Source organism: Larus michahellis, chromosome 3 (assembly GCF_964199755.1).
Source record: "Larus michahellis chromosome 3, bLarMic1.1, whole genome shotgun sequence".
Lineage (NCBI taxonomy): Eukaryota > Metazoa > Chordata > Aves > Charadriiformes > Laridae > Larus > Larus michahellis.
Window position 1 is genome coordinate 131,149,827 of NC_133898.1, and position 14,942 is coordinate 131,164,768.

Sequence of the window (14,942 nt, forward strand, 5' to 3'; positions counted from 1 at the left end):
GATGCTGAGGGCAGGACCAGGTCTTCTCACTGCTGTTGAAGCTAGCCAGAGCCTAGCACTCTCAGTCCATTTCGTAGTCCTCCAAATGACTTCTCAGGTCAGCTTCGGAACCTCCCTGCACAGAGATTTCTGGGCTCCTGGAGGTGCTGTGACCTGGGCAGCAGTGGCCAGAGTCAAGGAAAGACAGGAGAGGGCTGGGGTGGGAGCTGCAGGCAGCAGCTGCTGTCAGCTTTCATGCTCCTCCTGTTTGAAGGACTTTGATGAAGTCCCCCCTTCCCTGTCTCCTCCATCCCTCCTCATCCTCATTTCCATCTCCTCCCTCCCTGCCGCTTCCCCTCGGACTCAGAAATCAAACTTGATGACTCTCCCATGAAAGGCTCCAAGGGTCAGGGGAAGAACAAGGAGAAGTCCAAGGCACCTAAGGACGATAAGAAAAAGAAGCAACAGTCAGCCCCTGAGCTTCCTGAGAAGAAGAACAAGCAGAAGATTGATGAACTGAAGGTGTGTGTGTTGGCAGGGGAGGAGGAGACCCTACCTGCCCGGTGGGAGGTTGGAAGTGTGGCAGGGTAGCAGTTCCAGCCATCTGGAGATCAGAGCAGGATGGATCAACCCTGCCTGAGGCACCATGTCTACCTGAGGGGTATCTAACCCTAGGTGAGAAGTGCCTTGGGACTACCATAGTTTGAAGGAATCAGAGGTAACAAGCTTTACAGAAAAGGGTTTGCCCTGGGAAAGGATCATCCTTGGGTCGGGCAGGGTGCTGGGTCATCTTGTCTAGACCATGCTTTTGCCAAGAAAGGTTGGACCAGATGATCCTTGAAGTCCCTTCCAACCTGGTATTCTATGACTGGGGCAGCTTGGATTGCCCTGGCAGGACAGGAGTTTTCCAGCCTGGCTATGGCTGGCCCAGCCAGGACTCGGGGCAGGGATGGGCTCTGGTTCAACGTACTGGCCCATGGTGGTTGTTAGGATTAATGTAGTTTGTGATTCTGGGGGTCAGGAGGGGTTTGAACCTGGGTCTTGCACAGAGGGGAGACGGCCACCTCGCCCATTCAGCTGAGCGTCCTTCTTGTACGTCGTCAGTTTGGGGAGGTGCTCGTGGCATCAAGGTCCCACCCAATGACCCTGGAGATCCTTTCTCTTACTAGAGAACTGGGCATTGAGAGCTGAGGTGTCCGGCTTCTCTCTGAGTTGACATGGGTAGTCACCATATCTTCTTCTCACCTTTCGGGGGGTTTTTTTGCCTAATTCACCTCCTTTGACTTTCTGCCATCTCAGGTCTTCAACAAAGAGCTGGAAACAGAGTTTGATAACTTTGAGGACTGGCTGCACACCTTCAACCTGCTCCGTGGGAAGATTGGGGACAACGACGACAACGCAACGGAAGAGGAGCGGATAGTGGGGAGGTTCAAAGTGAGTTTGGTTGCTGAGTCTGGCCAGGGCAGGGTCAGCTTGGGAAGCCCTTGCCAACAGGTTTCTCTGCAGAAGCTGGTTTAGCAGGAAGGGTTTGGATGCAATAGAAACCAATTTTCATTGACCCAGCTGCAGGCACCTTGCAAGGAGGGAAAGCCAGAAGTCAGATGGCTTCAAAGAGCACACCCACAGAGGTGGTGATCTGCAGGCAAACAGGCCCTCAATGATTCTTCCAGAAGGCCGAGGGAAAAGCAGCTCCTCTTTCTTGCCCACTCTGGAAATAAGTCGTGCCCTGGGTTATCTCTGTGAACCATTTTTCACCAACACCAGTCACCTGGGCTCACGGCCATGTTGCACCATTGCCAGTCCCCACGCAACGTAGGAGCACGTCTGTCAGGTATAAGGTTCTTGATCAAGAACCTTCTTGAGGGTGTGATGATCCTGGCCAGATGAAGCCTGTTGGTGCCAGTTTTGCCCTTTTTTTGCTCAGCAGAGGAGATGAGCAGGCAGGTCCCCACCTTAGCTGGGATCAGATGCTTAGGGAGCGTAGAAATCAGCAGTATTTCATGTGGTAGTTCCTACATTTTCCAGCCCACCCTTTTACTCCCATTGTTTCATCCTCCTGTCAGTTTTACTCTTGGAAATCCCTGTCCATGAGCACTTTGCGGGCCTGACTCCTCTGCGGGCCTCCTTCCCTTTGTCCAATAGCGCTGCTTACGGTTGCAACCCCTGAAGAGGTGGAGGAATTTTCCAGATCTGGCCTGTCTGCTCCGGCACGTGGCTAGAAACAAGGATATTGGCTGGGTCCTCAGGGAGGGTGGTTTGGGATGGGTCTGCTTACCCTGAGCCCCTGGGCGGCAGGGCTCTCACCGGGCTGTGCGCTCCCTCGCACCAGGGCTCCATGTGTGTCTACAAAGTGCCGCTCCCTGATGATATCACCAAGGAGGCAGGATACGATCCCAACTTCGGCATGTTCCAGGGGATCCCCAGCAACGACCCCATCAACGTGCTGGTCCGAGTCTACATTGTGCGGGTGCGTATAGCTGTGCGGCGTGGCAAGGCGTGATCCTGCGCTCCCTTCCATGGCGCACGCCCAGGAGCTGGTCCCAAAGCCGTAGGGATGTTGGTTTTCAGCTCTTAGCGCTTCAGGGCCAAGGATGCAGGGTAAGGACTGAGGCAACTCATTGATGGGGACTTGAATGGCGTCTCCACAGCTGTGTGCTCTGAGCACTGGGAGCAAGCCAGATCCAAGCTCCTGCCAGATCCAGAGGCCTTTCTTCTGGTATGTAGGATGGACCAACATGTCTGTCCTAGTGCTTGACTCAGGCTGGATAATTTGGATCAGCCCTGACTGTCAGGTGCTGGTTCTTTACGTAGCCATGATGCCCCAGTGAGGCACATGCAGAGCTGAATGGGAGCTGGCAGGGTCTGGTTGAACGTCATGGCACCTCCTTGAACACGCCCTGAGCTAACGCATGTTTCTTCATATGGAGCGTGCTCTGGAAACAGTCTTTTCCTGACCCCTAAACTAGTCATCCTTGTGTTCCCGAGCATGTGAGAGAGGTACGGTAACCAGGAACTTGAGAGGGATCTCAGTCTTGCTAGAAGCACCTGGGCTGCTCTTTGTCACCACCTTGTCCTGGTGTTTTACAAATGCAACCTACTTTTGGCTACATTTCCCACTAGCGTGATTCTCCGTCTAGTGCTGCATCCCGTTGCCCAGTGGGGTAACGAGTCTCCCATCCATCTCCAACAGACTGAGGCTGCAATGGCAGACACCAGCCTGGTCAGCACCAGCATCCACCAGCACTGGCCGAATGTGGCCTAGCATGGGCATCTGCTGTTGTGTGCCGTGGTGGAGGTTGGGATTGAAGAGTTTGGGGATACTCACCCCCTTTTTGGGGAGAAGCCAAATCCCTTGGCCCGACTGTAGTGAGTGGAGAGAACAAAGGGGACAGTCTTCTTGACCTCTTGGTCAGGTTGTTGCTCTGGGTCTTTCTTTAGAGTAGCCAGTTTCTTTCCACACTGATGAAAGAGATGCCAAAGGAGGCTGTGGTTATGTCTCTCTGAGGGGACGCTACCAGCCCCAACCCCTCCCCATACCAGGACAAGGATTAACACAAGGCAGGATTTATCCCCAGTTTAAACCAAGACGTTCTGTTTGGGGGACCAAAGTGCTTAGCTGCATGCCTACGGCCAGGCAAGGCCAGATGGTCTCAGAGATGGAGAATGGGGCCATCCCTGAATTCTTCACTGCTGTGGACCGCACTGATACATCTCATCCATGCTCTACAGGCCACGGACCTTCACCCAGCTGACATCAATGGGAAAGCCGACCCCTACATTGCCATCAAGCTGGGGAAGACGGACATCAAAGACAAGGAGAACTACATCTCCAAGCAGTTGAACCCTGTCTTTGGAAAGTGAGTTGCCCCAGCCCTGTGACCTGCCTGCACCTGGAAGGGGTGAGCTAAGCCTGAGCCAAGCTTGGCAGCCCTTGGACCTGCACCCTAGCTGTCCCCCAGCTGAGGTGGGACTCGTCACACAGAACTTTCCTTGCAAGCACCGTAGGCATCCTCATTTCAGCCATCTCTCCTTCTTTGCCAGCGTACGGTCAATATAGTAAAGGGTGTCTAAGAGATGCCCATATCTGATCAAGATTAAGCACCTACTTTAGGGATCATTAGGCCCAAACTCCAGTGAGAGTATGGCCGGGCTCTCCAGTGACACACAACTTAGTTTCAGGACTATTGAGACATCCGGGTCAAGCAATCACCCTGTGCCACCTTCTGTCTGGGGCTGCTGGATCTGAAACAGCCCACGCAGAGAGTCAGTTAAAACCCCTACCTCGGATGTCCTGCAGCGGTAGACGCACATTAAACACTGTCCACAGAGTGGAGCAGACCCACCTCACCCACGCGTCTGTCCTGAGTAGCAGCCAAAACCTTCAACAGCTTTTCTCTTTCCCCTGGCCTGCCTAGATCCTTTGACATCGAGGCCACCTTCCCCATGGAGTCCATGCTGACAGTGGCGGTGTACGACTGGGACTTGGTGGGGACCGACGACCTCATTGGAGAGACCAAGATTGACCTGGAGAACCGCTACTACAGCAAGCACCGAGCTACTTGTGGGGTGTCGCAGACTTACTCCATGTACGAGCAAAGCTTTTTCTGCCCAACCTTCTGCCTGTCTCATCTTCCACACCAAGCTGAGATCTCCCGCAGGAGTCTCCCTCCTTTATTGCCTGCTAATGGAGGAATCTGTGCATCTCCTCACTCTTAAGACAGGTTTTGTGACCAGCACAGCAGGGCAGCAGTGGAGTGGGTTGTCAGGAGTCCAGGGCAGGGAGGAAGGGACCGAGGGGCACTGGTGGGACTGGGTAGAGTGGTGACGCCAGAGCTGAAATGGCAGCAGGACCAAAGGAGCGATGCTGAGCATCAGGAATCAAGTGGGGTGCGCTGGGAATGTCCGGTCTGAGTCAGCACGGAGTCAAGGGGCTGAGGTGGGGGGGTGTTAGCGAAGTGTAGGGTGGGGGCAGAGAGCGCCCTGGTCTGCTCTGAAGGTTCACGCTTTCTCCCTCACATCCTTCCCCTGTGAATCCTGGCTCCTTCGTGGCAGTAGCATTTGTTTTGCTGGCAGAGAGGAACAAAATCGCTCTTTCCTCCGTATCTTGTCACTGCTTCACTGACCTTGCCCTCCTATTTGCAGACACGGTTATAACACCTGGCGTGACCCCATGAAGCCCTCCCAAATCCTGTCCAAGCTGTGCAAAGAGGGCAAGGTGGATGGGCCGCACTTTGGGCCAGGAGGAAGAGTGAAAGTTGCCAACAGAGTCTTCACCGGCCCCACGGAGATTGAGGATGAAAATGGTACCTGCCCCATGGGATGACGGTTGTGGAGGGGAGCAGGGGTCTGGGGTGTCCCCTCATCATCCAGGATTGGAGACAGATGCAGTGGCCTCCTCACCCTAAAGCAGCACTGCAGTCACTCTCCATCCACCACCTTAAATGGACCTTCCAGTACGTGACCAGTTAGACAGTCCTAGAGACCGCCCAGGCCGGTGGGTTGCCCCTAGAATCACTTATGGGCATCCGTGGTACAGCATCACCAAAGCTGCCTTTGAAAACTTCCTCCTGGAAGCATACGCCCAAGGAGCAATGAAGACAGCCCACCCTGGCCTTTCCAGGGTTTAGGAAGCCATTCTCCATGTAACTGCAGCCCCAAATTATGGTTGTGTTCCCAACACACTCACGCATGCTCAAGAAAGATGGAGGTGGGCCAGGAGGGGCGCGGAAGAGGAGGAGAACATGGTCAGTGGTTATGGAGCTTGTTCAGCTTGGGAAAATGCAGACTGGCAGAGGATCCAGACCTTCTGTAAAGGACATGAGTTACAGAAAGAGAGGAGCTGGGGGTGTTGGCTGAAGGACAGAATGTGCACAAGGGAATGGAGAGGAGTAGCTAGTAGTCAGTTCTGCTCCCTTGGAGCAGGGATAGAGGAATGGGGTTGTTTGCTGTCCCTGGGGTCTCTCTGCCCAGTTCTCCAGGCTCAGCCCTCCCTTTGTCCACGCAGGTCAGAAGAAGCAGACAGACGAACACCTGGCCCTGACCGTGCTGCGCCACTGGGAGGACATCCCACGGGCAGGCTGCAAGCTGGTCCCCGAGCACGTGGAGACACGTCCGCTGCTGAACCCCGACAAGCCGGGCATCGAGCAGGTCCTCAAAGCCCCAGAGCAGGAGTGGCGGCAGCCCACGCTGCAGAGCCTCCAAGCAGGGAGCTGAGATCTCAGCCGTAACCCACCTTGTGGGCAGCGGAGGTGGGGGAGGCACCCTGCAAAGTGGCACTTGGGCATCAACAGCCCTTAACAGTCACCTGTTGACCCCAGCAGGGTGACTCAATTTTCGGTGCCTTCAACCATGTCATACCCCCAAGTCCCTCGGTCCCCTGACTCCCCATGCCTGTGCACCTCGGCACCACACCACGCCATGAGACTCTTCTTCTGCAGGGGGTGGAAAAGGACTCATGGCATGGGGGAGCCCTGCCTTGCCCCATATCTGGCAGGCTTCAGTGCTGCAAGCCCTGCCCCACGTCTGGCATGGCCAGATTGAGCTTGAAGAAGAGCGGGGAGGGACACTGCTGGGTGCAGGGGACAAGGAGGGGCCAAGGGAGCTGACTGCACCTCTTCAACCTTGCAGGGTCGCCTGGAGATGTGGGTGGACATGTTCCCCATGGACATGCCAGCGCCCGGCCCTGCCATTGATATTTCCCCCAGGAAACCAAAGAAGTAAGGAACCTCCCGACCCACCAACCCCATGGAAAACTGGAGGCTCGGGATGAAGCCCTGCTTCTCCCCTCTCCTGCTGCTGCTCCGTGGCCCGGCCCGGCCCAGCCCTCTGCCTGGGCACCTCTCCCATGCTGGCATTTCCAGAGATCCCAGGGCTGGAGGCATCAAGAGATGTCTTCTCCTTCCAGAGCTGCTCCTGAAGGGTGGTGTCCCACCTGTTCCATCCCCTGCTGCCCCCGATCTCTCTCGTTTGTGTAGACCAGGAAATTAATTAATATGACTCGTTATCCCCGAGGCCCTCCTGGGCAGTGGAAGGGTTAGCCCAGGGCAGGGCGTCCCCAGGCAGTTTGGATAGGCCCTTTCCAAGAGGTGATGGCTGGAGTCCGGAGCAGGGAAGGTTGCTGGGACAGAGTTGGTCAATCCAAGCAGGACAGAGCAGACAACAGGCAGTGTTATGAAGAGTTCTTCCCTCCCCACCCTGCCTTCTCCCAACTCATTTAGAGAGAAGAAAGATATTTCTTCCCTCGACATCCCTCCCAGCCCTGCCTTGCCTGCTAGACCATGTCCTTGGGCCCCTTTTCCCACCCCCGAGGGCTGGGATACAGGGACAACACCAGGCATCCTCGTGGGAGTCGCTTGCACTCCTGTACCCAGCAGACGATGCCTTGGATGGAGAGAATGTCCCTTGATCCCAGCGGGCTACAGATGGGGTCTGAACTGGAGGAAAGCTGAGGCCAAGGGCAAGGTCCGGACACCAGCACAGACTGGAAAAGTAGAGGGTTGTCTGCACTGCAGCCCAGGACAGCCACGCTCAGCAGTGACCCATGGTTGTGAAGCATTGGAAGAGGCTGCCCAGGGCAGTGGTGGAGTTGCCATCCCTGGAGGGATTGAAAAGCCGGGCAGACGCGGTGCTGAGGGACATGGGGTAGTGGTGGCCTTGGCAGCGTTGGGTTGATGATTGGACTCGATGATCTGAAAGGTCTCTTCCAACTGAAATGATTCCATGATTCTATGAGCTGGAGCTGAGATGTTCCTATTGATGAGCTGAAGAGAGGGTTTGCGGGTGGATAGCCTGTTTCAAGCAAGGTTATGCCCAGTTATGATCCTAGGGGTTTAATCCATCTCCCCTGTCTTTGCTGGGAGCACTGGGCACGACCCGACACTATCTGTAGGTGCTCGGTGCTGGAGAGGCACAGCACGGGCCAAGCTCCCACCTCAAGCTCCCACCCACAAGCTCCTGGGGCTGGAGGAGATGGCAGGAGTCCCACAGCTGGAGAGGCTCCTACAAGTCCCGCAGTCCCATTGCCAGAGGGAGAAGCCAGAGGAGGTGGGTCAAGGACGCTGTACATCCCCTCCCCTCATCTGAAGGACTCCCCGGCACTTCTGTGCTTATGGCTGCCTTTCTCTGCCACCGTCCCCCAGCCTCCCTCCAGCCTTTCCACGTCGCAGCTGCGCCCTGTGAGGAATCGGGCTTCTGCTCTTCCTCCACCTGCTCCCGCTTTCTTGGGGAACTTTGATGGAGCTGCCTTCTCCATCACCAAAATTCCCAATGAAGCCGAATGTGACTGGCAAACCCAAAAAGGATTCCCCACAAAAGGCAGTGCTGGGAATATCTCGGAGCCTGTGAGCCTGCGGGAGTCCCTAAAGGACTGTGATGCCCATTTCTAGGGGGGAAAAGCCCTGCTGAGTAAGGTGGGGAAACCAGGAGGAGAGCTGGGCTTAGACTGTTTTACAGACCCCATTTTAGCCACAAATCTACCAAAGGCCAAGCCTGGGCTGTCCCCTCGAGCCTTTGTCTTGGGTCTTGCAGAGGTTCCAAGCGGAGGGAGGTAAAGCCTCCCTTGCTGCTCTGCTCACCCTGCCCGGGCTGATCCGAGCTCAGGGGGAGATCCCCCTCCTGTCCTGATCCCTCAGATGAGGTCCCTGTGAGCAGTTCCCTGCCATCTCGGTGCCTGGCCCTGGTTCCAGGTGGCTTCACCCCATTCCCTCCTGCCCCTTCCCCTGCTCCCGTGCCTCACCTCCTTGTCTCCCTTCCTCCTGCCAGATATGAGCTTAGAGTCATAGTGTGGAACACAGACGAGGTCATCCTGGAGGACGATGACTACTTCACTGGCGAGAAATCCAGTGACATTTTTGTCAGGGGGTAGGTACAGCGTGGCACGCCAGCGACACCTCCTCTGCTTCGCCTGGGGTCCCCGGGGTGGCCTTGGAGCCGGGGGTGGGGGGGGTGGGGGTTACCACCATGGACGGTGGTGCCACTGTCTTCTGTGCTGTGTTTCTTGCCTCTCCATCTCTCTCTCTCTCTTGGCTCTTGGCTGCCCAGCTTTGAGCTACGGGTGATTATCTGGAACACCGATGAGGTGGTTTTGGAAGATGATGCTTTCCTGGCGGGAGAGAAGATGTCTGACATCTATGTCAGGGGGTAATGGCCGAGGCCTCGCTGCTTGGTCCCGTCTGCCCCTCTTCCCCTTTTTGAGCTTGTCTTGGAGCCCCCACTTGGCCTCCCAGCCCTGCAACCTCCAGTTACAGCACCTGGAGCCAAAGTGGGGTTAGTTCCCATCTCCGCTTCATCCTCATCCATCAGGAGGGGAAAGCCCTTTCCAAAACTTGCCTGCACAGGGATGAGGGGACCCACACCCCCATAACCCAGTTCTTTACAGGGCCTCAAACCAATGCAACGACGTTCCAGCTGGTGGTGGTTTCCCACCTGTGTCCCTTTTGGTGTCTCAGGTCCCGTCAGCCCAGTGGCTTTTCCACAGTGGCTCCGAATATGAGATGCTCCAGCCCTTCCCCACCTGGGTGGTGGGCGATCGTTTGACCTTCGTGGTTTTTGCGGGGCAGAGCAGGGCATCAGCATGCTCAGAGCCCGAGAGAAGAACCCTGCATTGGGTGCCTGAGCGCGGACTCATGTCCCTGCTGGGGGACGTGCTGGGGGCCCTGCAGCCCCCCAGGGCAAATGGACGGACAAAAACCTTTGAGCGCCCTGGGGAGATGCCTTGGCTCATCAGAGAAAGGGGCTGGGGGACACTCAGAGTCTTTAAAACAAAACTGTGATCCCCCGGGGCCCAGACCTGCCGGTGTGGACTGTTCTCCGTGTCCCTTTTGGGAATCCTGCTCACTGGAGCCAGAAAATGTGGGGCACAAGTGCATGGGATGGTAAGGTGGACATGGCCACCCCAGGGCAGCAGGACTGGGATCCCACTGTCTCCAGTGACACGGTGCCCATCTGAGCTGGGCACTTCACGTCCCCTTTTGCTGGAGATTGGGTCGGCAGAGACAACCCCAGCCCCCAGCAGAGCATGCAGCTGGCCCTACGCACCTCTGATGGGCTCCGATAGACGCGCCCTGGCGCAGGGAGCCTGCGGGGGCCAGCACAGACTGAGCTGCCTTCACACGGATTGCTGCCATCGGAGGAGGGCAAAATACCCCGTGGTGGAGCGAGAAGGTCTCTAGAGCCTCCCCTGCTCCACCAGGGCGAGATGGGGACACCCTTCCAGCATGCGCTGCTCCAGGCTCCCCAGCAATGCTCCTTCTCCTCTCCATCTCTTCAGCATCTCCCTGCCCCTGAGAAACACCTCAGACATCCCACTTGCATTTCTTGCTCTCAAACCCCCCTGTTCCTTCTAGGGCCCTCTTGCCCCCGTGCCCATTCTGCCCCTTGGAGAAGCTGCTGCTGCAGCCCTAGCTCACATCTCTTAGGTCCTTACGATCTGTCCTGGAGACAACCTGGCTGCATGGACAGGATGGTTCTGTGTCTTCTCCTCCCTCCGGTAACGTGTGCCACCCCTCTCATCCCTCTGGGCCCTGCAGGTGGCTGAAGGGTCAGCAGGAGGACAAGCAAGACACAGATGTCCATTACCACTCCCTCACCGGTGAAGGCAACTTCAACTGGCGCTACATCTTCCCCTTTGACTACCTGATGGCGGAGGAGAAGATCGTCATCTCCAAGAAGGAGTCCATGTTCTCCTGGGATGAGACCGAGTACAAGATCCCAGCTCGCCTCACCCTGCAGGTCTGGGATGCTGACCACTTCTCGGCCGATGATTTCCTTGGTAAGTAGAGGGTCTGCTGAGCTGGGGCAATGGGGCAGGGAGCCCATGGATGGACAAGAAAGGAGCAGTGTGGGATGAGACAAAGCCTATATAGGAACAGAACCTGGAAGGGCAGCTCTGCTCTTCAAGTCCACAGCACCCTACAAACCCCCTTTAGATGCTGCTGGGAAGAGCAGGCCTGGATGAGCATACGATCTGCTGGATCAAGCACTGGCTGGATGGACGGTCCCAAAGAGTGGTGGTCAATGGAGTTAAATCCAGCTGGTGGCCGGTCACAAGGGGTGTCCCTCAGGGCTTGGTGTTGGGACCATTTCTGTTTAACAACTTTATTGATGACCTTGATAAGGACATAGAGTGTATCATCAGTAAGTTCGCAGATGACCCCAAGTTAAGCGGGAGTGTTGATCTGCGTGAGGATAGGGAGGCTCCACAGAGAGACTTGGAGAGGTTGGATCGATGGGCCGACGCTAATGGTATGAGCTTCAACAAGGCCAAGTGCCGGGTCCTGCACTTGGGCCACAACAACCCCATGCAGCGCTCCAGGCTTGGGGCAGTGTGGCTGGAGAACTTCCTGGCAGAAAAGGACCTGGGGGTTCTAATTGACAAGCGGCTGAACATGAGCCAGCAGCGTGCCCAGGTGGCCGAGAAAGCCAATGGCATCCTGGCTTGTGTTAGAAATGGTGTGACCAGCAGAGGGAGGGAGGGGATTGTCCCTCTGTACTCAGCACTGGTGAGGCCACACCTTGAGTCTTGTGTCCAGTTCTGGGCACCTCAATATGAGAGAGATCTCGAGGTGCTGGAGCGAGGGCAGAGGAGGGCAACGAAGCTGGTGAAGGGCCTGCAGAATAAATCTGATGAGGAGCGATTGAAGGAGCTGGGACTGTTTAGTTTGAGGAAGAGGAGGCTGAGGGGAGACCTCATCACTCTCTACAACTACTTGAAAGGCCATTGTAGAGAGGTTGGTGCCGGTCTCTTCTCCCAGGTAATTAGCGATAGAACAAGAGGGAATGGGTTCAAGCTGCACCAGGGGAGGTTTAGGCTGGACATTAGGAACAAATTCTTCCCAGAAAGAGTGGTCAGACACCGGAATAGGCTGCCCAGGGAGGTGGTGGAGTCACCATCCCTGGATGTGTTTAAGGGTCGTTTAGATGTGGTGTTGGGGGATATGGTGTAGGGGAGAACTCTGTAGAGTGGGGTTGATGGTTGGGCTCGATGATCCCAAGGATCTTTTCCAACCTAAATGATTCTATGATTCTATGAGAGCCCTTGTCCCCACTGGCGTTCAAAGGCTGCTCCTGTAGCAAAGATGTCAGCTTTTTAGTTCATAGAGCCAGTTCAAAGATGCTCTCCAGGGCAGGAGATGCTGGCCCAGCCCACCACCAGCCAAGGACTCAGCATGTTGGGGGTGACAACATCTGTGCTCCCCTTTCTCCTGCCAGGGGCCATCGAGCTGGACCTGAACCGCTTCCCCCGGGGAGCCAAGACATCGAAACAGTGCAGCCTGGAGATGGTGACAAACGAGGCAGAGCTGCCCATGGTCTCCATCTTCAAGCAGAAGCGGGTGAAGGGCTGGTGGCCATTCGTGGCCAGAGATGAGAATGATGAGCTGGAGATCACGGTAAGGATGGGGAAAAGGGAGGAATTTTGTATCTGGGGATTTCACTCTTTGCAGACGTCCTTCACCCCCACCGCTTGCCTCTGTTCTCTCAGGTCCCCTGTCACCATGTCTTGGGGGGCTGAGGTGGGGACCTAAGTCTCAGCACCACTCTCTGCTCCCTGCAGGGGAAAGTCGAGGCTGAACTGCACCTTCTGACGGCAGAGGAGGCAGAGAAATCCCCCGCTGGGCTGGCTCGCAATGAGCCCGATCCACTGGAGAAACCCAAGTAAGGAGGAACCACCTTGGGGTGGTCCCCGGGGAGGGAGCCAGGCATGGGGATGTGAGGAGGGGTCGCACTGGGGGATGTAGGAATGAGGATCGTGGGCAGAGCCATCTCTACTGGTTCCCCCCATTACCTGCTATTCACTGCCCTGCTCATTTTCCTCACTTTGTTCCTCCTCTGCCTCTCTCCTTGGCTCCATCCCCTTCCCTTGGCCTCCCACCTCCTCCTCCTCCCCTCCAGTCCTCACCACCAGATTCCAGCTCCGACTGGAATCCTCATGCTCCTTCATGAACCTGCGTTACTCCACCTGACACACGTCAGGCCGAGTCCCCTTCTCCACCCTCCTGATCCTCCTGGTTGGGCTCTTTCACTCTGCATAGGCCCACCCAGGGAAGGGGATCCCGCATCTCCCTTGGCCCACCATGACCGTTGTTGCACTGCCTGCCACGCATCCCTTAGAATCATAGAATTGTCCAGGTTGGAAGGGACCTTCCAGACCATCGAGTCCAACCATCGACCTTCTCCATGGCCATGGCGCTAATGATGGGTATTTCCTTCCCCTGCAGCCGCCCGGACACGTCCTTCATCTGGTTCCTGAACCCGCTCAAGTCCATCAAATACCTCATCTGCACACGCTACAAGTGGCTCATCATCAAAATCGTGCTGGCCCTGTTGCTCCTCATCATGATCGCCCTCTTCCTCTACAGCATGCCAGGCTACATGGTCAAGAAGCTGCTGGGAGCATGAAGCATGGGAGGTTTCCCCCATGTCCCCATTCCCGCGGCACAACCTCCCCCGGCCCCATGCCCTTCTCTTTCCCACCTCGGGGGCCATCTCCCTACTGCTGCTGGCCCTCCGCTTTTGCATTCCTCCTCTGTGGGTCCCGTTTGTCGTTTGAGTCCCAGAGAAATGGGGCTGAAGGATGGTATCGATCCCGAGGCTGTGCATCCTTCACCGGGGCTGGTGGAGGTGCCCAGCTGGCTACTGCTGGGCAACCAGAGCTGCCACTGGGGCCAAGGCTTGTTGGAGGGACGTTCAGAAAGAAGGATGAAGCGGGGACCTGGGATGGCTGGGGACATGCAAGCCCCACCGGTGCGGGGACAGCAGAGAGCGGCCCCAACGCCTGTCCCTGCTGCCAGCACTGTCCCTGCTCCGCTCATGGCTCTGGAGGTCACTGTCCCCCCATGCCACCATGGGGGACAGCGAGTCCTGCGCCCCAGCGACCACCAAGGCCCTGCAGAGAGCCCTGGGGCTCTTCCCTCCCCGTGGCTCCAGCAGAGGCAGGGGGGCGTCCAGCAGCTCAAACACCTCCCGAAGGTGACCGACCCAGAGGTGGTGGTGGCTGGACATCCCCGGGGGCTCACAGGGAGCCAGGGTCCCCAGCACAGCGTGAGCTCCCTGTGGCCTTCTGGATTCTTGGTTTATGCTGCTCGGATTGATCTGTGTTGCGGCTGGAGTCTTTCTTGCCGTGTGTATTAGGGAAGGGCTCTTTTCTCAGCTGGCTGCAAGGTTCAGCTGCGGAAAAGCCACCTTTCCCAGCTTCCGGCGTGCAAGGCCCTCACTGAGTAACTGAGGAGATCTTGGGGAAGTTTTCAGGATACTACTGTTTTAATCAGTCAATAAAAGCCGACTTTCACGTCCGCGTTCTCCACCACGGTCTCACGTCAGTGGGGACATGGCTCATTGCTCCAGAGGAGCCCGTTCCTCCTTCCCTCCGTCTCCCCGCTGTTTCCTGGTCACAGCCTCTTCTCCCGCAGCCTCTCCCGGTTCCCGTGCCCGGGGCGGCAGCCTGGTCCCTCCGCTGCACGGGGAGCAAACCCGGCCGGGCCCTGCTGTCCCCTCTGGGCAGGACGGCAGTGGGCAGACAGCCACGTCCTGGGGACAGCAGGGACCGAGAGGGGCGGTGATGGGCAGGAGACTCCTGGTCACTTCATAGAATCACGGAATGGTTTGGGTGGGAAGGGACCTTAAAGGCCACCCAGTGGCACCCCCTGCCCTGGGCAGGGACACCTCCCACCAGCCCAGGTCGCTCCAAGCCCCGGCCAACCTGGCCTTGAACCCCTCCAGGGATGGGGCAGCCACAGCTTCTCTGGGCACCCTGGGCCAGGGGCTCACCCCCCTCACACCAAAGAATTTCTTCCCAATAGCTCATCTCAGTCTCCCCTCTTCCAGTGTAAAACCCTTCCCCCTCGTCCCACGGCTCCCCTCCCTGCTCCAGAGTCCCTCCCCAGCTTTCCTGGAGCCCCTTGAGGGACTGGCAGGGGCTGGAAGGTCTCCCCGGAGCCTTCTCTTCTCCAGGCTGAACCCCCCCAACT

The 14,942-nt window shown here is 56.9% G+C and overlaps 1 protein-coding gene across 4 annotated transcripts in view; it reads left to right on the forward strand.

The window, feature by feature from the left end:
* Nucleotides 1–14,317, forward strand: part of OTOF (otoferlin) — a 122,953-nt gene extending 108,636 nt beyond the window's left edge. For 2 of the 4 annotated variants that reach the window (XM_074582261.1, XM_074582264.1), the window contains 13 exons: nucleotides 347–501; nucleotides 1,279–1,413; nucleotides 2,309–2,446; nucleotides 3,709–3,836; nucleotides 4,395–4,565; nucleotides 5,122–5,282; nucleotides 5,984–6,126; nucleotides 6,607–6,695; nucleotides 8,740–8,838; nucleotides 10,506–10,747; nucleotides 12,187–12,365; nucleotides 12,530–12,630; nucleotides 13,194–14,317. In XM_074582261.1, coding sequence (XP_074438362.1) covers nucleotides 347–501; nucleotides 1,279–1,413; nucleotides 2,309–2,446; nucleotides 3,709–3,836; nucleotides 4,395–4,565; nucleotides 5,122–5,282; nucleotides 5,984–6,126; nucleotides 6,607–6,695; nucleotides 8,740–8,838; nucleotides 10,506–10,747; nucleotides 12,187–12,365; nucleotides 12,530–12,630; nucleotides 13,194–13,374 — 1,922 coding nt within the window. In that variant the 3' untranslated portion in view covers nucleotides 13,375–14,317. The remainder of the gene's footprint in view (nucleotides 1–346; nucleotides 502–1,278; nucleotides 1,414–2,308; nucleotides 2,447–3,708; nucleotides 3,837–4,394; nucleotides 4,566–5,121; nucleotides 5,283–5,983; nucleotides 6,127–6,606; nucleotides 6,696–8,739; nucleotides 8,839–10,505; nucleotides 10,748–12,186; nucleotides 12,366–12,529; nucleotides 12,631–13,193) is intronic. The other 2 variants (XM_074582263.1, XM_074582265.1) reach the window with 1 other exon arrangement.
* Nucleotides 14,318–14,942: the final 625 nt, after the last annotated feature.